Here is a 20198-nt window from a genome sequence, read left to right as displayed (position 1 = left end):
TGAAATTCAACAGGCCGGATTCTTCTATTAATATTTATTACTTATTTTTTTTATTATTATTATTATTATTATTATTATGTCCCCGCCTAGCCATGTTCGTATACCACCTGGAAGAAGGGGAGGTTGTAACGAGTTTTGAGGCAGTCACTGGAAACAGGAAAGTTCAAGCTCACGTCCAAAGTCAAAGACGATTGGAGGAATGCTGTTCTAGTTGTCACTGGGAATTGCTGCCGTGTTGTTGCCCCAGTGGTGAGTACAAAGTGTTAGACTAAGTGCCCACGTTATAGAAATGCTGCGGAAATGTCCGCAGCATTTTCGCAACCTCCTGCCGCCGGTAAAACGGAATTCGCATGTGTTTTCCTGCAAAACATAAGCGTTTTACAAGTGTTTTTAGCTTGCAGAATGCTTGCTCTTTCCAAGCGATTTGAAGCATCGCTTGGAAAAGTGATTGACAGGTTGGTCACACTTGTCAAGCATACTGCTTGACAAGTGTGACCAACTTATTACTATTAATGCTGCCTATGCAGCATCAGTAGAAAAAGATAGGATGTTAAAAATATTTAAAAAAAAATAGGGATATACTTACCTTTTGACGGACCCCGATCTCCTCAGCGGCGCTCCCGGTACGTTCCGTTCCCAGGGATGCTTTGCGCGAAGGACCTTTGTGACATCACGCTCGCGAGACTGCGACATCATCTCAGGTGATTCGCGCAATGCATCCCTGGGAATGGAAGATGCTGGCAGTGTGGCTGAGAGGCGGGAGGACTCCGGGGGCCATCAGAGGGTAAATATATCCCTATTTTTTATTATAATTCTAATTTTAACAGGATTATGGTACCCAGGGCATGGAGGAGAGTCTCCTCTCATCCAGACCCTGGGTACCATCCGCACATCAAGCGCTCACTTTACGCATGGTATAATCGCCGCGATTCCGCAGTAAGAATGGACATGCTGCGGATTTTACCGCTATGCAATTCCGCAGCAAAAAAATCCGCAGCATGGGCGCAGCAACTGCGGAATCCCATAGGAATGCATGGGGATGCTTTTTTTTTTAAGCGTTTCCGCTGCGGGAAAAACGCAATGGAAACGCTTAAAAAACGCAACGTGGGCACACAGCCTTACTGTTGCACCCCGCTGGAAAAGAAAATGCCTGATTTGACATTTGCAACAGTTCATCTACAGTATATACTGTATAATGTTGCATACCATCTTGCTTACAATATATACTTGTGTTTTTTTGTCTGCAGCTCTAATGGTGACCTATGAGTGGCTGTGGTTATATACTACAAGCAACCCCTGTGTAACCAGATCTTGCAGACAGTCTTTTTTTATCTACTTTAACTTGTTAACCTTCAAAGTGGCTCCATTTTGTATTTTAGATTCTTTCTGACCACTGGGGACCCTCACTGATCACGAGAATCGGGACTCTTAAAAGCCCGGTGTAAATGCAATAGTGGTCGATTTATGCGCACTGACGCTCTATTCATTGTCTATGGGACTACTGGAGATAGCCAAAGACAGTGTTCAACTACTCTTTTCGCACTCCCATTAAGAATGAATGGAGCAGACGGGCGCATGATTGATCACAGCTCCATTCACAATGGGCTCTTCAAGCCCCAATTCTTGGGATCATTAGGGGTCCTGAAGGTCGGATCCCCAACAGTCGGGAAGTTATCCCCTATCTTATGGATACGAGTTAATTGCTAAACTTTGTACTACGCCCTTTAAGCGAAAAACCTATTTCACTAACATTTAGTGTAGTTTTTGCTCCTGTAATCCTCATACAGCTGATCTTTCTTTCTTTTCCCTATTTTTAGGACACATTGTTTTAGATGCTGACACGGCACACAAAGTGTTTATGCTTTGTGTGGGATCTGTACATCCCTCCGCAGTAGTCAGTGTAACTCTGCAAACTAGCAGAGAGCTGCAAACACTTCCTGGGGGTGCTGTACGTGTGACCCTCAACTCAAGCCTCACCCCCTTGGCACCAAATCCAGGGGATCCAAACGTGCACGAGGATGGTCTGTGTGACGACAGGTTGTGCTCATGGTGATTGTGCGTTCTGTGTACTGGGGCATTGGTTTAAATGGTGTAAATCACTGTATATATTTGGATTCTGTTTTGCATGCTGCATTATGCACCAACTTTATTTTTTTATTTATTGAAAAGTTTTGTGTTCTGATTATTATATCCAAAGCACATGTACAATATATCCTGAAACAACATAAACTTTCACATTGTAAAGATCCCCCACAAGCTTTAAATTCAACAAAGCAATATTTCTCGTTCGCCTTATTGGGGGACACAGAGACCATGGGTGTATGCTGCTGCCACTAGGAGGCTGACACTATGCACAAAAAAAGGTTAGCTCCTCCTCCGCAGTGTACACCCCACCGACCGGCAGGAAGTTCCTCAGTTTAGCTTAGTGTCAGTAGGAGGTGGACACGGGTCTTTTATTAGACCCCTATCTACCTCGTCGTGCGTCGTTCCTTTACAGGTTTCGGAGGGATACGGAGTGAACAGTCACATCCGTACTCCCACAAAGAGACTATGAGTACGGCGTGTACTGCCACCCCGTATCCTCATAGGTCTCCGCGGCAGGACCAGGAGCCTCGCACAGGTGCGTGCCAGCTATACGGACGGTCCTTGCCCCCCGCCTCCCACCATCTCGCCTACCAGAGCCTGACGGTTGGACGAGGCGTGGATTCCATAAAGACGACAGACAGCGTGGGATTCTCAGGTACCTTTATTGTGGCCCCCGGCCTGGGTGAGTATGCGATCTAGCGGTCCCCCGGCATTTTCATCCTAAGGCGGTCGCCAGGGGACCACGGTAGGGCCTGCGCGCCCGCTTCTCCCCACGGTCGCCGCATCCATGAAGGCCCCTTTTCTTTCGGGCCTTGTTCTGCGCCCCCCCCCCCCCCCGTTTCTTCTTCATCCCGGCAGGGGTATACAGGGGTCGGGCTGTGGGAAGCAGGGACGCGGCCCGGGGTTGCGGCCCGGTGTTGCGGCGCATCTTCCGCGCCGACCCCCTGCTGACAGGCGGCCGGCGCTATTAATTTAGGCCCCGGCTTCATCTCGGGCCTACCGCTGCGTCGCGGCCACGCCCCCTGCCCCTTTCTTCTAAGCGGGCTTCTCTCCCGCCCGTCCTAGGCCTTCCCAGCCCCCTTGCCTCACACCAGCCTGCTATTGGACAGCGGGCGGTGCTAAGGGGATCTCTGCGGCGAGCTCCGCCCTTCTTCTCCCTCTGGCAGCGCGCCCTTTCCCTGGTGGTCGCCATCTTCTCAGCCTGCCAGCCGGACCTCAGTCCCTGCCGGATTTCGGTCGCTGGGCCTTTTTTCAGCCGGATTGGCCTTGCCTCATCCTGCAGCCAGATCAGAGAGCGTCGCCCTTGGGGACACCGGACCGTGAGTAGCTCTGCACCTGCAGACTGACACCCTTCTCTGCCTTCTGTCCCCCAACCAGCCGGCACTGCCTCTCTTTTCACTATGTCCAACGCTAAGTCTAATTGTACCCGCTCTGCGTCCAGCCCGACGCCGCTCAGGAGCCATCCATAGCCCCAGGGGCGAGTGAGCCCCCCATGCCGGGTTGGGCCTCCTCTCAATCACAGTCAGTTGCAGACCTCATCAAGGTGTCTCAGTCCCTAGTAGCCGTTCTGGACAAGTTGCCCTTGGGAGCTTCGGCGGGACCCAGCACGTCTCAGGACGTCCCATCTGAGCCAGCCAGCGGCAGTCGCAAGAGGCCCCGGCAGGACCTCCAGGCGGAGTCCTCCCCTCGTCCTACCTCACCCCATAGTCCCCAGCAGTCTCCCTCTCGGGCCTCCTCCCTCGAGTCAGGCGAAGCGCTTTCGGAATCGGAAGGGGTCTTAGAGCTGGATTCGGACCAGGATGCGAACATGAAGGTTACGGTGCAAAACCTCATTGCCGCGATTCACCATACCTTTGACATCGCTGACGCCCCTGCGAAATCCTCAGATCAGGAGGTTTCGTCCAGACGGGCGGAAACACCATCCAGGGTGTTTCCCTTCCATTCTGAGTTTGGAAAGATTTTTACAAAGGAGAGAGAAGATCCGACCAGACGCTTTCAAGGAGGAAAGCGTCTCGGCGTGCTGTACCCGTTTGCTAAAGAGCTCACGGACAACTGGGCCGCTTCTCCCTCGGTGGACCCTCCCGTGTCCAGACTTTCTAATAATACGGTCCTTCCGCTGTCAGGTGTGGCGTCGCTAAAAGATTCTAATGATAGGATCATAGAATCTCTAGCAAAATCTGCCTTCGAAGCGGCATCAGCAGCGGTATGTCCAGTCTTTGTTTCTTCTTGGGCAGCAAAGGCCATATCCACTTGGGCAGATGACCTTCGGCAGGGCATTCTGGATAAGGCACGACCAGAGCATTTGGCCGATCTCGCCAATCAGATTTCCCATGCGGGGGATTATCTGCTTTCTGCCTCCTTGGATGCCGCATCTTGCGCAGTTCAGGCGTCAAGTAACATCGTGGCAATCCGACGTACAATTTGGCTCAAGGCCTGGCAGGCGGACTTGTCCTCTAAAAAGTCTCTGACCAATCTGCCTTTTCAGGGAGTGCGTCTCTTCGGATCACAATTGGATCAGATTATTAAGGACGCTACCGGAGGTACGAGTTCTCTTCTCCCCTCCAAGCCTCGCAGACCTCCTCCAAGGCGTCAGTTTCGTCCCTGTCGGACTTTCCGCCGTTTCAATACGGCGGAAAACCCTTCCAACCAGCAAAGGCCACAGGCACGTCAGGAAAGAAAGAAGGTTTCCTTCAGGCCCACTCCGTCCTGGCGGTCCCACTCTTCCCAGGGAAGACCGTCCAGATCTAGATCTGGACGGTCTACGTCCGCATGACTACCATCGGTCTCCCGTGGGTCCCTTCCAATTGGGAGGTCGACTTCTCTTCTTCAGCGACGTCTGGCTCGCCTCAGTAGAGGACGCTTGGGTCAGAGAGGTTGTATCAACAGGATACAAAATAGAGTTCATTTCTCTTCCACGGGATCGTTTCTTACAATCCCGTCCGCCGAGGGATCCGGCCTTGGTCCAGGGGTTCGGTTCGGCCATCGCCTCTCTTCTCAGTTCCGGGGTGATTGTGCCCGTTCCCGAATCGGAACGCTTCACAGGGTTTTATTCAAACCTGTTTGTGGTGCCGAAAAAGGACGGGACAGTTCGACCCATCTTGGATCTCAAGTTACTCAACAAGAGAGTTCGCCTTCGCCACTTCCGGATGGAGTCAGTTCGCTCGGTAATTGCTTCCATGGAGGAGCAGGAATTCATGGGTTCCATAGACATCCAAGATGCCTATCTACATGTGCCCATATTTCCCGGACATCAGAAGTTCCTGCGGTTTGCGATTCTTCACGAACATTACCAGTTCGTCGCGCTTCCTTTCGGGCTCGCCACCGCTCCCAGAGTCTTCACGAAGATTATGGCGGCGTTGATGGCCTTGTTGAGGATCAGAGGTCTCGTTCTTTTTCCGTACCTCGACGATATCCTGATCAAGGCCCCCTCCTTTCAACAGGCCCGCCTAAGTGTGGCGATCGTTCTAGACACCCTGTCCAGTTTTGGGTGGATCGTCAACCGGGAAAATTCCTGTCTGGTCCCTACTCAACGCCTTGTGTTTCTGGGCCTTCTGTTCGACACTCGTCGGTCAAGGGTATTTCTCCCACAAGACAAGATTCTTTCCCTGCAGCAGGGCGTGCGATCATTACAGATCACACGATTTCCATCCCTCAGGTCAGCCATGAGGGTCCTGGGGAAGATGGTGGCGGCGATAGAGGCAGTTCCCTTTGCCCAATTTCACGCCAGGCCACTCCAGCAGGCCATTTTGTCCAGGTGGAACAGGTCGGCTCTGTCTCTGGATCGTCCGGTTCGCCTTTACTGCCGCATCAGGCGGTCTCTCAACTGGTGGTTGACGTCTCCCCTCATTCTCTTGGGGCGGTCTTTTCCCGTTCACTGGCAGATTGTCACTACGGACGCCAGCCTCATCGGCTGGGGTGCAGTGTTCCGCAATCACACTGTTCAGGGTCGATGGTCGACTCAGGAATCAGCTCTGCAGATCAATGTCCTAGAGATACGGGCGATCCATCTAGCTCTCGTCCACTGGGAAAGGCGCCTCAAGGGCCTGCCTGTCAGGATTCAGACAGACAATGCCACAGCGGTGGCATATATCAACCGCCAAGGGGGGACACTGAGTGTCTCAGCCCTGGCGGAAGTGTCCAGAATTCTTCAATGGGCAGAGACCTTTGTTCCAACGATTTCCGCGGTTCACATTCCCGGCGTGGACAACTGGGCCGCCGATTTCCTCAGCCGCGAGGGTCTCGCGGCAGGGTAATGGTCCCTACATCCGGAGGTGTTTCATCTGCTCTGCCGTCGGTGGGGAACCCCGGATGTAGACCTCATGGCATCTCGCCTCAACAGGAAAGTACCACAATTCGTGTCCAGGTCTCGGGACCCTCTGGCAGTGGGCGCCGACGCTCTGGCCGTCCCTTGGTCACAGTTCGTGCTCCCCTACCTGTTCCCTCCTCTGCCTCTTCCCAAGTTGTTGAAGAAAATCAAAGCAGAGGGGATTCCAGTCATCCTCATCGCCCCGAATTGGCCCAGAAGGTCTTGATTCGCAGACATTGTCAACCTTCTCGCGGACGCCCCCTGGAAGCTTCCCGACGGGCAGATCTGCTGTCTCAAGGCCCGATTTGCCACCCCAATTCTCGGTCGCTCAATTTAACGGCGTGGCTGTTGAGACCGAGGTTTTGAGACGGGCAGGAATCTCTGATCGGGTAATTCATACCATGATCCGCGCCAGAAAGCCTTCTTCTTCGAAGATCTATTACCGTACTTGGAAAGCCTATTTCTCCTGGTGTGAGGCCAATGACATCGCGCCCTTGGTTTTTTCGCTCCCTTCTATTCTAGCGTTTCTTCAGGCAGGGCTGGATGCGGGGCTTGCTCTCAGTTCCTTGAAGGGTCAAGTTTCGGCACTGTCCATTTTATTTCAGAAATGCTGGCCTCCCGGCCCCAGGTCAAAACCTTCCTCCAGGGTGTGGCTCACACGGTTCCTCCGTACCGAGCTCCCGTGGATCCTTGGGATCTTAATTTGGTTCTTCAGGTTCTGCAGGGTCCTCCTTTTGAACCTCTCAGGGACGTTTCCCTTTCCCTCCTTTCTTGGAAAGTGGCCTTTCTGGTGGCCATTACCTCCATCCGGCGCGTGTCGGAATTAGCGGTACTTTCTTGCCGCTCTCCTTTTTTGGTCCTTCATCAGGACAAGGTAGTTCTGCGGCCTCCGCCCTCTTTTCTTCCGAAGGTGGTATCTTCGTTTCACCTCAATGAGGACATTGTTCTGCCATCCTTCTGCCCGAGCCCAGCTCACCCTCGGGAGCGGTCTTTGGACAAGCTGGACCTAGTCAGGGCATTGAGAGTCTATCTAGCCCGGACGACTTCCTTGTGGAAGTCAGACTCTCTGTTCATCACCCAGCCTCAAAGGCCACTATTGCGCGCTGGATCAGATCGGCAATTTTGGAGGCATACCGGGTCAAGCATCGAGTGGCCCCTCCAGGGATCAGAGCGCACTCTACCCGGGCGGTGGGTGCCTCCTGGGCGGTGCGCCACAGAGCTTCCGTGCTGCAGCTTTGCAATGCTGCAACGTGGTCATCGGTTCACACCTTTGTGAAATTCTACATGGTCCACACCTACGCTTCGGCGGACGCCAGCCTATGTAGAAGGATTCTGCAGGCTGCGGTGGCGAGTCCACTGGCCTGATGGAAGTTTGTTTCCCACCCCAGGGACTGCTTTGGGACGTCCCATGGTCTCTGTGTCCCCCAATAAGGCGAACGAGAAAACAGGATTTTTTGGGTTGCTTACCGTAAAATCTGTTTCTCGGAGCCTTCATTGGGGGACACAGCACCCTCCCATGTTCTACAACTCCTGTTCTTATGTTTGTCGGTTTGTTACAGTTGAGTTGTTTGTTCTGCTTTCAATCTATTCTGTTACTTCTCCTACTGCTTTCTCACTAACTGAGGAACTTCCTGCCGGTCGGTGGGGTGTACACTGCGGAGGAGGAGCTAACCTTTTTTTGTGCATAGTGTCAGCCTCCTAGTGGCAGCAGCATACACCCATGGTCTCTGTGTCCCCCAATGAAGGCTCCGAGAAACAGATTTTACGGTAAGCAACCCAAAAAATCCTGTTTTATTACTGCAGGGAATACTAAATAGTCCACTATTTTGCCATAGTTCATTTTCTTTTTTTTTTTTCCAGTGTTTCTTTTTTCCTCCCCTTCTTCCAAGAGCCATAACTTTTATTTTTTTTGTCTGTATAGCCATATGAGGGCTTGTTTTTTGCAAGACAAATTGTACTTTTGAACAACACCATTAATTTTATCATGTGATGCACTTGAAAGCGAGAAAAAAAAAATCCAAGTGCTTAAAATTGCAAAAAAATAGTGCAATTCCATAATTATTTTTTTTATTTACCATGTTCACTATATGTAAGGCTATGTGCACATGTTGCGGAATTCCCGCAGTAACTTCCACGGGTATTCCAGAATTCCATTCCGCGGGAAAATCACATTTTAAATTCCCGCGGAAAAACTAGCGATTTGCAAGCGTAATTAGCTTGGAGAATACTAGCGTTTTCCAAGCGATCTGTAGCATCGCTTGGAGAACTGAGTGACAGGTTGGTCACACTCGTCAAACATAGTGTTTGATGAGTGTGACCAACTTTTTACTATTGAGGCTGCCTATACAGCATCAGTAGTAAAAAGATCTAATGTTAAAAATCATTAAAAAAAATAAAAAATCTGGTTATGTTCACCTTCCGGCGTCCTGCGCAGCCTTCCCGGGCCTCAGCGATGCTCCCGTTCCCAGTAATGCCTTGCGAGACCTTTGATGACATCGCGGTCTTGCGATACTGTAGCGATCTCGCGAGGAATAGGGACCACTACAATATCGCGAGACCGTGACATCATCAAAGGTCTCACAAGGCATTACTGGGAAAGGGAACATCGCTGAAGCCCAAGAAGGCTGCGTGGGACGCCGGAACGTGAATATAGCCCGATTTTTTTTATTCTATTTTTTACAGGGATATGGTACCCACAGTCTGGAGGACAATCTCCTCTCCTCCGGACCGTGGGTACCATCCGCAAATGTTCTGCTTACTTTTCGCATAGTGGGCACAGCCACATGCGGAAAGTAAGCAGAACAATAATAATAATAATAATAATCTTTATTTTTATATAGCGCTAACATATTCCGCAGCGCTTTACACACATTTTCATCGCTGTCCCCAATGGGGCTCACAATCTAAATTCCCTATCAGTATGTCTTTGGAGTGTGGGAGGAAACCGGAGTACCCGGAGGAAACCCACGCAAACACGGGGAGAACATACAAACATTCTGCCCTATGTGGGCAGAATCTCCACGATTCCTAAAAATTAATGAGCATGCTGCGGATTTTGCCGCGGGAAAATCCGCAGCATTAGCACAGCATTGCGGAATCCCATAGGAATGCATGGGATGCTGTTTACTTGCGTTTTCGCGGCAAAAACGTGAGTTAAAAACCGCTGCGAAAACACGAAAAAAAGCGACGTTTGAACGCAGCCTAAAACTGACCTGGCAATATGATTCTCCCAGTTGGTATGAGTACACAGATACCAAACATCCATAGTGGTGAAAAAAATTGTAAATTCATAAAAAATAGAATAAAAAACCTTTCTTGTGTTGCCATTTTCCGAGACTCGTAATGTTTTCTTTTTTTTGGGTTATGGGTCTGTGTGAGAGCTTATTATTTGCTCCCTGAGCAGACGTATTCACTGATTACCATTTTGGGGTAGATACAATGTTTTGACCACCTCTTATTGCAATGTTGTGGTGGTAAAAAAAAAGGTAATTCTGGCGGTTCCATCCTTTTTCTCATTATGCCGTTTACTGATCTGATTAATTTATTTTATATTTTAATCAGACTTTTATGAACGCAGTAATATCAAATATGTGTATTTTTTTTGTATTTTCTTTTTAATGGGGCAAATGCCTGCTGAAGGCACCCATGACTGCCATCTTAATCTTCCTATGTAGCTGAATCCAGGGCTGGACATCATAGAATATCAGTTACACTATATATACTATAAGTTTGGGCACCCCTGGTCAAAATTACTGTTATTGTGAACAGTTAAAGGGGTTTTCCCACGAACAAAAGTTAATTTGTTTGTAATAATAATTCCAGAATTGGATGTGTTTAAATAAAATGTTCCTGTGCTGAGATAATCTGATAAATGTGCCCCTGCTGTGTGCGGTAATGGCTGTGTCTGACCGTACAGGGGCATAGTCTGATCATACCACAGCTCCAGGGCAGGGAAGGAATCGAAAGAAAGGATACAAACATAACAGCAAGGGATCACAGCTGATTCTTTTTGTTAGGTAAAACATTTCCCTGCCTGTTTTTAAAGAATGTTTTACTTCAAAGAAATAGTCAGCTGTGATCCCGTGCTGCCCTGTCAATATGCTCTCTTTCCCACCTCTCACCCGACAAGGAGCTGTTGTATGATCAGATCATGTTCCTGTACGGTCAGACACGGCCATTACACAGTACACAGCAGGGGCAAATTTATAAGATTTTCTCAGCACAGGAACATTTTATTTAACACATCCAATTGTGGAAGTTACTATTATTCCAAGATCTATTAATTAAAATTAACTTTTGTTTGTGGGAAAATCCACACAAATTGAAGATGATATGACCTCTAAAAGAGGTAAAGTTAAAGATGACATATTTCTTTTTAGGCCCAAAAAAAATATAGTAATTTTTTTAATTTAAAAAAAATTACAACAATGATAATGGACCGATGCTAAGGTATGGGCACCCTTGGATATTTGTGTGCCCAGATAACTTTGACCAAGTTTACAGACCTTAGTTAGCCCGTTAGGGTTATGGCTTGTTCAGTTTGTTCATCATCATTAGGATTGGCCAGGTGATGCAGATTTCCCAGTTTAAAACCAAACAATAGTAGAATTTTTTTTCTCTTTACCATTTCACCAGTGAGTGGAATTTTTCCCTTTTTTCATATTGTAAAGTGAATGGTGTTATTAAAAACTGCTAACTCATCCCTCAAAAAAATAAGCCCTAGTCAGCAATGTCTACTGAAAAATAAAAAAAAAAGTTATGGCTCTTAAAAGGAGGAGATAAAAAATACAAAAGCGCATAAACTAAAATCGTCAGGCATTGAAAAGTTTAAAACTGTTCTTGACTAGGCAGATTTTATTATTCCCTAGCTATGTCAGTCTAATACTGTTCTACTAATGTAATCGTAACACTTGCCAAGTCTTGCATTTGAAATTTGGCCTCAAAATACATACTCCTTTTTATTCCAATACATCAACTTTACAGTATACAGTATAACCTAATAGACAAAGACATGCCAAGAGCTACCTGAGCGCTTTGCCAAATACCACACCCTATAATTTTCATATATAACGTCAATAACTCTGAGTTTTGTATCTAAAATTGCACACACAATTTTATTTTTTTGTGTTTTTTGGCGACATGGTGAAAGTCTTCTGGTACCTTAAATAATAATTTAGTCTATTGTGTTTAAAATATTTTGCATGTTTGCAGTTATTTAACTTCAGGACGCACATGATTATTAGATTGGTCATGCATGTTGGATCATGCCTGTTTATTCCATGTCTTACAGTTCTGCCAGTTGTTTTGGTGGTGTGAGTGGGACAGGGACCACTCCTTGGGTGTTGTTAGCAGACTCTCCACCCCAGACACTGATTTCCACAAATACTAAATCACTTTCCACAGCCCTCACTGGATTGGCCACCAATCCACAACGTTATCACTTCAGTTTTCGTCTGCAGGTCCAGGGTCCATGTCTTTTGGCAGGCAAGTAAAAAAAAAAGTTATATGTATATAATAGTATATAGCTATGTAACACTGCATTCATTGACAATTCTGGCAAGAATTCAATTCATGCAATGCTGTCCTTGCTATCAAAACAATTAGAAATATGGTCAATAATGGGGTCTTTCACATTTACGTTATTGTGGTTCTTATGGATCCGTAATTCATCAGATCTAGCAAAGTATTGCTACTTCTATTTTAAGTGAAAACTGCAACACAGATGTTGCAGATATAATTATGCAGAGCTGTGAAATGCTTAATCATGCGGTAATATCAGTCTTCACTATTTTTCAGGTATAGAGAGCCCATCACATGCTCTTCGTGCTGATGCTAGTCCTTTTGCGGTCTCTGCCTCCTCTGTTTGGATCAGCTTGGCTGAACAGTACAATTGTGACCGGCCTCTTGAAATTATCCTACATCCCAGTGGTAAATAGTGAGAAAACATTGTAACGTCAAGACGTAAAGATAATGAACTAGTAATAAAGTTGCAATTCTGCTAAAATATTTCATTTTTAAAACCACATTTATAATGTCACTCTACACCAACAAAGATTCCAAAAAATCCACCTACGAACCAAACCAAACCAAACGTTTTGCAGCATGGGTTACATGACAGGAGAAATGATCATTCCTTAAAGTTTGGTTCCTATCTCTATCTTAGGCCAGGATCACACATGTGAGGAATATGGCCGAGTCTCGCATGTTAATACCCGTCACTTCCGCCGGCACTCAGGAGCGGAGCGTGCGGCTCCATGTATTGATATGCGGCCGAACACTCCGCTCCCGAGTGCCGGCGGCAGTACCGGGTATTAATATGCGAGACTCGGCCGTATTCCTCACATGTGTGATCCTGGCCTTACTCTGTTAAAAAGTGGACAGTTATTAATACATGTAGTTGATGTGCCCATCAAAATGCTTCAACAAGTTACGGATAGCAGTTGACCACAGTATAAAACTGTCATGCCCAGGAAAAAGCAGAATTGGCAAATCTCTGGGCAGGGCAGGATGCTGGATGTGCTGCAAATTTTTACATTTTCTTGTTTTGAAGGGGTGGTTTCTTACACTTTGTTAGTATGACTTGACTATTAGAGGCAGTTCATCATTTGTATTTTTTTAAGACCTTTTTATTTTTTTGTCTTCATAATGATGCAAATGGTTAAAAGCATTTCTTGCCTTTGCAAAAAAATTCTTTAGTTTTTTTTTGCCTTTTTAGATAAAAAAGTTGAATATTTCAAGATTATATATGAAAAATGTGGGCATATACAAAATCACTCCAGGGAAAGCTGTAGCACATTTGCTCAAGAATGTTGTGGCTTTTTATTTAATTCGTAATAAATATATTGGCTGAAAACAACTGGAAACTTCAAATCCTGCCCACAATGGCAAACCTAAATAAAACAACAACAAAAAACAAAATGGGTGAACTTATAAAATAGAGTTAAAAAAAGTGCAAATTTAAAAGAAGAAATTGGCACAAAACAAAAACTGGCTAAAATCACCAAATTCTAAACAAACTAAAGAGATAAATGCAGTAATGACTAGGGCACAAAGTGTTTTTACAGTTTTAAACTATCTATGGCTGCTCTTCTTGGAAGCATTTTGATGGGAAGATCAACTACATGTATCAGTACGGAACCTTTGCTTCACAGAGTAGGAAACAAGATAACCAAATGACTGATATTCGCTGCAATAAATTTCAATTTCACTGGTATCTTTCTTGCTGTCAAGCAGTTTGATCATGATATTTTGAATGTTCTTTAAACAGAGGACTTTGATACTGACTTTAGTTCCGGTATCAAACCTACCCCATTATTATATTTTTATTCACATTTCTAATGTTATGTAAGGACCTCTCGCTGGATTTTTTTTTAGTTTAAATGGATTACCTCTTTCAATTGGTTTTCACCTAGTTGTTTGCAGGTACAATTTGCACCTTTATTATCGGTGGCAGAACTTTGAAAGGAGGGGCACAGAAGAAAAAGAAAAACTGTTCCAGAACGAATTGGTGGAGGTACTCCGTTTAAATTAAAGAATCCAGTGAAAAGTCCTCTTCAATGTTGTATTGTGCTATCCTTATGTAATTGTTCTTTCTATGTAATAGTGTAGGAATTGTACTTGGTATACTTGCAATCTTTACAAAATCCATACACACATAAAATGTCAAAATGGTGGAGAATGCCCAGTAATCAATGGTGCTGTGTAAGGACTTGTACCTTCTTTTTTTTAACCCCTTTCCGACCGGTGACGGGATAGTACATCAGCGGTCGGTATCCCCTGCTTTGAGGTAGGCTCCGGCGGTGAGCCCACCTCAAAGCCGTAACATGTCAGCTGTTATAAACAGCTGACATGTGCCCGCGCCTATTAACTAGTTAAATCCCACTGTCAAACTCTGACAGCGGGCATTTAACTAGTACTTCCGGCGCCCTGCCGGAAATGATCGCATCGCCTACACCCGTCACATGATCGGGGGTCAGCGACGCGTTGCCATGACAACTAGAAGTCTCATAGAAACCTCTATGGTTGTTGCCGGCAGATTGCTATGAGCGTCACCCTATGGTCGGCGCTCATAGCAGTGCTGTATTTCTGCTACATATAGGCGATCTGAGCATTGCAAAAAATAAGCCCTCTCACATGGCCATATTGACGGAAAAATAAAAAAGTTATGTCTCTGGAAAGGGGAGCGAAAAATGAAAACGAAAAAAAAAAGCTCCGGTCATTAAGGGGTTAAAATGGACTACAGTATAGAGGTCTGTTTTTTTTTAATGTAACATTTGGCCAAAACCAGGATTGGATCTGTTTTGAACCTCGACTGAAGAAAACATTTGAGAATGCTTTCATTGAACTCCCTGCTGAAATCCTTCTCCTATCCTCAGGAAAGGACATCAATATCTGATCATGGGGTGCAAAACCTGGCACCCCCATTGATCAGCTGTTCACAATGCCAACAGTGTCCACAAGTGCTCAGTTGTGGAGCAAAACTACACAGCTTCGTCAACAGTAGAGTGGCCAGGTACTACCCAATCGCTTCCTATTGTTTTGAATAGGGGCAGATGTGCAATACTTGGCTGTGGCCACTACACCATTCACGGAGCTTTGTTGTGCTGCTTTGCAACTGAGCACTTGTAGCCGTCACCAAGACCTACTGATCCACGGGGGATGGGAGGTTGCTGAGTGTTGCATCCCTTCCGATCAGATCTTGATGACTTATCTCATGGGTGGGCCAGCAGTGTGGTGCTGTGGACTTAGCCTAATTGTTATTTTTGATTTGCTCCTCTCCACCATACACTTCAATAGCACAGCTCAGGTTATGAACTGCTCTATACTTGGTAGACTGCTGCATGATGTGTGCCTCCCTCACTCTTCACAGAGGGGCAGTGTAAGAATTATGGCATGGCTCTTTTCTGCTTCACTGGACCCAAATGAGTAAAATATTCCCTGGGGCATCTTTCTATTATCGTTCCCTTATTATTCTCTTGTCTTGTGTTTTGCATGTTATTTGTCTAAGACTTGTGGGCAATCAAAGTAACTGGCCATCAAACCTACCTTCAAAACCAGAGTCCTCTCCGCCACAACTTATCTAGTCTTTAGGCATCTTTGCAGTTATTTGTTGTTAATAGATAGTTATTTGACTGTCTAAATGCTTTTGGTATGTTTCTACTCCACTCTATGTGACTGGAACTTGTATATCTTTTAACACAAAGGTGACAGAACCTAGGATAAAAACAAAACAATCAAATGCCCTGCAGTAAGTAAATAGTGATAGTACATGTAAATAACATAGGGTACTTAGCATGTCTCTCCTTGGTTTCTCTGGCTTCTAGCAGGATAGAATAGGAAGATAAGACTCTTCCTCCAGTCCTCCCGGAAGCATGAACAATCTTATTAGCTTCAAACTTCTAACACTGATAACACAAGAACCACAAGACGGATTTCTTTACCCCAGGTATCATTTTATTAAGTTTAATACTGCCAACCTGACAGTGTCTGTAGGTTACTTAGAAAAATCACGCTGACAGGTTCACTTTAAAAGGGGGAGCCCCATGTATGTAAAAAGTACAAAAAAAACAATCAATCATTGTAGTGTCCATTACATTGTACCCAGATTGTGCTTTTGGAGTTGTACACTGTAAATTAAATAGGCTCTCCTCGCTAATGCCAAACATGTTGTCACTAACGGCAGTTTAGGAACACTGTATTTGGATTTGGGAGCCCTGATATCACTGTATTTCATCTTGGGGGGGGGGGGTCTACTGCACTTTTATAGAGCCTTTGGCATGCCAGTAATGTAGAATTCCTCCTACATTTCATTTAACAGAGAACAGACCTAAATGGGAACTTGTTTTTTTGTGGGCTTAGTTGAAGCTTTTATTACTAGCATTTTGGGGTACAGGACATTTTGGATCAGTTCATATTTATCCTGTGCACTTTGCTGAGCACTTACATCAGGGTTTGATCTAAATTTTTGAAATGCATCCTTCAGATGAAACATCTGACTCAGCCATTCACTAATGAGGCAGCAGCATTAATCTGGACTTCGTCTGGCCTCTGTTCTACAGTGTACTTCTTTTCAGAGGAGCACAAAATTGTGACAGACCGCGCTTTTGTGCATGTCTAAGGCTAGTTTCACATTAGCGTTTTTAGCGCTACGCTTCATGGGCAATAGAAACGCATGCAAAAAACGCATCATGCGATTTGCATGCACTTGCTTTATTTAGGCGCATGCGTTTTAACCAGTTTCTAGTCATGTTAACTCTTAAAACGCATGCAATTTTAAACGCAGGCGTGCGCATGTCTATACGCACGCCTGCGATCCCATAGACTGTAATGTGATTTTTTGGCGCATTCCGTGCGCATGCGTTTTTTTGACACAGGTTGGACGGACCAAAAATGCAACAGTTTGTGTCCGGCGCGCCTAGGCGCACACTAAAAAAAAAAGCATGTGCACACAAACGCGTGCAAACGCTAGACCATGCACCCCCATGTTAAACATAGGGGAGCATGCCGCATGGAAGCGCACGATGCGCTGTGCTAAAAAACGCTAATGTGAAACCAGTCTAAGAAGATGGAAACCACCTATCATAGCTCAGACAGTCCAAAATGACTTCATCTGCCTCATTATAGAGAATGTTCCGTAGGGGATTTTGTGTGAGTCACATTTTTTTTTTTGTAATTCTTTATTTTATTAATAAAGAGAGATTACAGCAATACAGAAGCAAGACATGTTCAAATTTTGAGGTACAAGTCTGTATGTAGAATTACAGAGCATTAATTATACAGTTTTACTCTTTTCAAACAATATAACCCTTAACGAGGTAAATAACCTAACTAAAACTAACCCATTACATAGGCAGGCAAGTGTGAGTCACATTTTTCACAGATTTACACCTAAACCCTGATCTACATGCTCAGCGCAGAGCACAGGATCAATGTGAGCCGAGTCTTATTGACATTTTGAGACACAGAAGGAACAAATCAACAGCAGTTCAAGAAATGGTTTTATTTATTTATTTGATGCTATTGACCTTGTGCAGGGGTGAACCTAGCCTCTCTGCTGCCTGAGGCGAACAGCAAAATGACGCCCCCCCCCCCCCCGCCTGCAAACAAAGTAAATTTTTATATCTATATTGTAAAACTGAGTACAATAGTGGACATTTTGATTTAGATAAATAGTAAAAAAAAGGTGTCCAAACACAAGGATGTCAGCGCCATCACACGCACATACAAGAACAACACAGAAGTATCCAGAACAAGGATCATTAATGGCAATAATAGGCCTGGCACAGGGCTGGACTGGGACCAAAAAGCAGCCCTGCCACACAAATCCCACCAGCCCACAAACTATAGCACTCATCAGCCCCAATCAGTGAATTTTTGCTATACTTTGTCGTCCCCTCATCACTCATCTTGGTTATTTGAAGAGCCACATGTGAATGGCACCACAGTGCATATGATTGACCACAGCTCCATTTACATGGTGCTCTTCAAAGCTACTTTTCCCAGTATCATGGGGGTCCCAGCGGTCAGATCCACAACAAACAAAGTCATCCCTTATCCCCACATAATGCTCCATACAGTATTATGGGCCCCATATAATGCTCTATACAGTATATTGGGCCCCATATATTTCTTCATACAGCATAATGGGCCCCATATCATTCTTCTCACCATACCCCGCTGCTCTGGTCTCCTCAGTGTATTCTGATCCTCCGCACTGCTTGGCACAGGGACATCATTAACTTTACGAATATAATTGTCCACTTGGACTGATAGTAATAGTGATTTGTTTGTACCCTATTGTCTGGGGCTGGCCCACTTTATGGGGGTGCTCAGGGCATATGATTATACACCAGTTAAAAGTATGAAAGGCTCAATGTGACCAGTGCCACCTAGTTTCCTACCCCTCTTATTCTACCGGTACTGTGGGCACACTGACTGGTACTGAGGAAAAGAAAGAAAGAACAGAGAGAGAGAAGGAAAGAAAAGAGCGAAAGAAAGGAGGGAAAGAAAGAACACAGAGAAAGAAAGAAGAAAGAAAAAGAGAGAAAAAGAAAGAACAGAGAGAAAAAAAAGAGGGAACAGAAAAAAAGAACAGCGAGAGAGAAAAAAGAGGGGAAAGAAAGAACAGAGAGGGAGAGAGAAAAAAATAGGGGAAAGCAAGAAAGAACAGAGATAAAGAAAAAGAAAGAGGGGAAAGAAAGGGGAAATAAAGAACAGAGAGAAAGAAAGAGGGGACAGATAAAAAGAACAGAGAGAGGAAAAAAAAAGAAAGAGGGGAAAGAAAGAACAGACAGGGAGAGAGAAAACAGAGAGAGAAAGAGGGGAAAGAACAGAGAGAACACAGAGAGAGAGAATACAAAGAAAGAGGGGAAGAAAGAGAACAGAGAAAAAACAGAGAGAAAGATAGAAAGATTACAGAGAGAAAGAGGGGAAATAAAGAGAGAAAGAACAGAGAGAGAAAGAAAGAGGGGGAAAGAAAGAACAGAGAGAAAGAAATAGGGGAAAGAAAGAAAGAACAGAGAAAAAAGAAAAAGAACAGCGAGAGAGAGAAAAAAAGAAAGAGGAGAAAGAAAGAACAGAGAGGGAGAGAGAAAGAGAGGGGAAAGAAAGAACAGAGAGAGAAAGATGGGAAAGAAAGAACACAGAGAAAAAGAACAGAGAGAGAAAGAGAGGAAAGAAAGAACAGAACAAGAGAAAGAAAGAATGAGGGGGAAAGAGAACAGAGAGAGAGAGAGAACAGAGAAAGAAAAAGAAAGATCAGCGAGAGAAAGAAAGGGGAAAGAACAGAGAGAAAGAAGAGAGAGGAAAGAAAGAACAGAGAGAGAAAAAAAGAAAGATTAGAGAAAGAACAGAGAAAGATTCTATAAAGATAGAAGCTGATGCGCACAGGACCTGTGATGAGGTCACAGGAGGGGAGGAGTCAGGGGTCACATGATCGGGGGCCCTGACTCCTTCCCTCCTGTGATCTCATCACTTACAAGCCTTTGCACGCTACCAGCAGCACCAGCGTGCAGGCTAAATTGTAGGTGCTGCTGGTAGCAGAGCGCATAATGCCGCCCCCTGCTGCCTGCCGCTTGAGCAGCTCACTCAAATGGCCTCATTATAGGTGCGGCCCTGACCTTGCGGTATATAAGTGATGAGATGACTTTATTCTTCAGGTCAGTACGATTACAGTGATACCATATTTATATTGTTTATTTTATTTATCTTTTGCTACTATTGCACACCCAAAAATGTTTTTTTTTGCATCACCATAATTTGAGAGCTATAATTTTTTTATTTTTCTGCCAGCAGAGTAATGGCTTGTTTTTTTTTGCGGGATGAGTTGGAGTTTTTATTGGTACCATTTTTGGGGACACAACATTTTTTTTATAGCTTTTTTTTACTCCGATGTTTGAGACGCCAAATTAGTTAATAAAAAAAAAAAGGATTTTTTTTTCTTCTCCAGTAAGATGGCGTCGCTGGCGCTTGCGCAGTAGCAGCTGTCGGATCACAGCTACACCGATAGCTAGTGTGCACGTGCGGCGGGCGCCATTTCCAGGTGCCACGGTCGGCAACTGCCTGCAGAAGGTTGTATTTTTTTTTTTTGTTTTTTTTTAAAGTATATACAGATATTCATTATGCAAACTAGGGGACAGGTCAGTGAGGGATCAGTGACCTGTCAGCAGTCTGTATTATGAATATATAATCAGAGCACCACAGACACCAGCCCTGCATTAGGACACGAGAATCTCATTAACTACAAACTGAAAAGAAACAACCACAAGATGGAGTTCATCAGCCAAGGTATCATTTTAATCAGTATAAC

At 45.2% G+C, this 20198-nt stretch overlaps 1 protein-coding gene across 4 annotated transcripts in view; it reads left to right on the top strand.

Annotated features, from left to right (window-relative positions):
• VWA5B2 (von Willebrand factor A domain containing 5B2) overlaps nucleotides 1-20198 on the top strand; it is a 60874-nt gene that overhangs the window by 10634 nt on the left and 30042 nt on the right. For 3 of the 4 annotated variants that reach the window (XM_073589246.1, XM_073589245.1, XM_073589247.1), the window contains exons 3-6: nucleotides 91-249; nucleotides 1818-2049; nucleotides 11682-11875; nucleotides 12188-12319. In XM_073589246.1, the coding sequence (XP_073445347.1) occupies nucleotides 91-249; nucleotides 1818-2049; nucleotides 11682-11875; nucleotides 12188-12319 (717 nt within the window). The remainder of the gene's footprint in view (nucleotides 1-90; nucleotides 250-1817; nucleotides 2050-11681; nucleotides 11876-12187; nucleotides 12320-20198) is intronic. The other variant, XM_073589248.1, reaches the window with a different exon arrangement.

The sequence above is a fragment of the Dendrobates tinctorius genome, unplaced genomic scaffold (assembly GCF_039654945.1).
Source record: "Dendrobates tinctorius isolate UK_male_01 unplaced genomic scaffold, ASM3965494v1 ptg000107l, whole genome shotgun sequence".
NCBI lineage: Eukaryota > Metazoa > Chordata > Amphibia > Anura > Dendrobatidae > Dendrobates > Dendrobates tinctorius.
The sequence above is the reverse complement of the archived record's forward strand: the minus strand, read 5'-3'. Positions and strand labels throughout refer to the sequence as shown.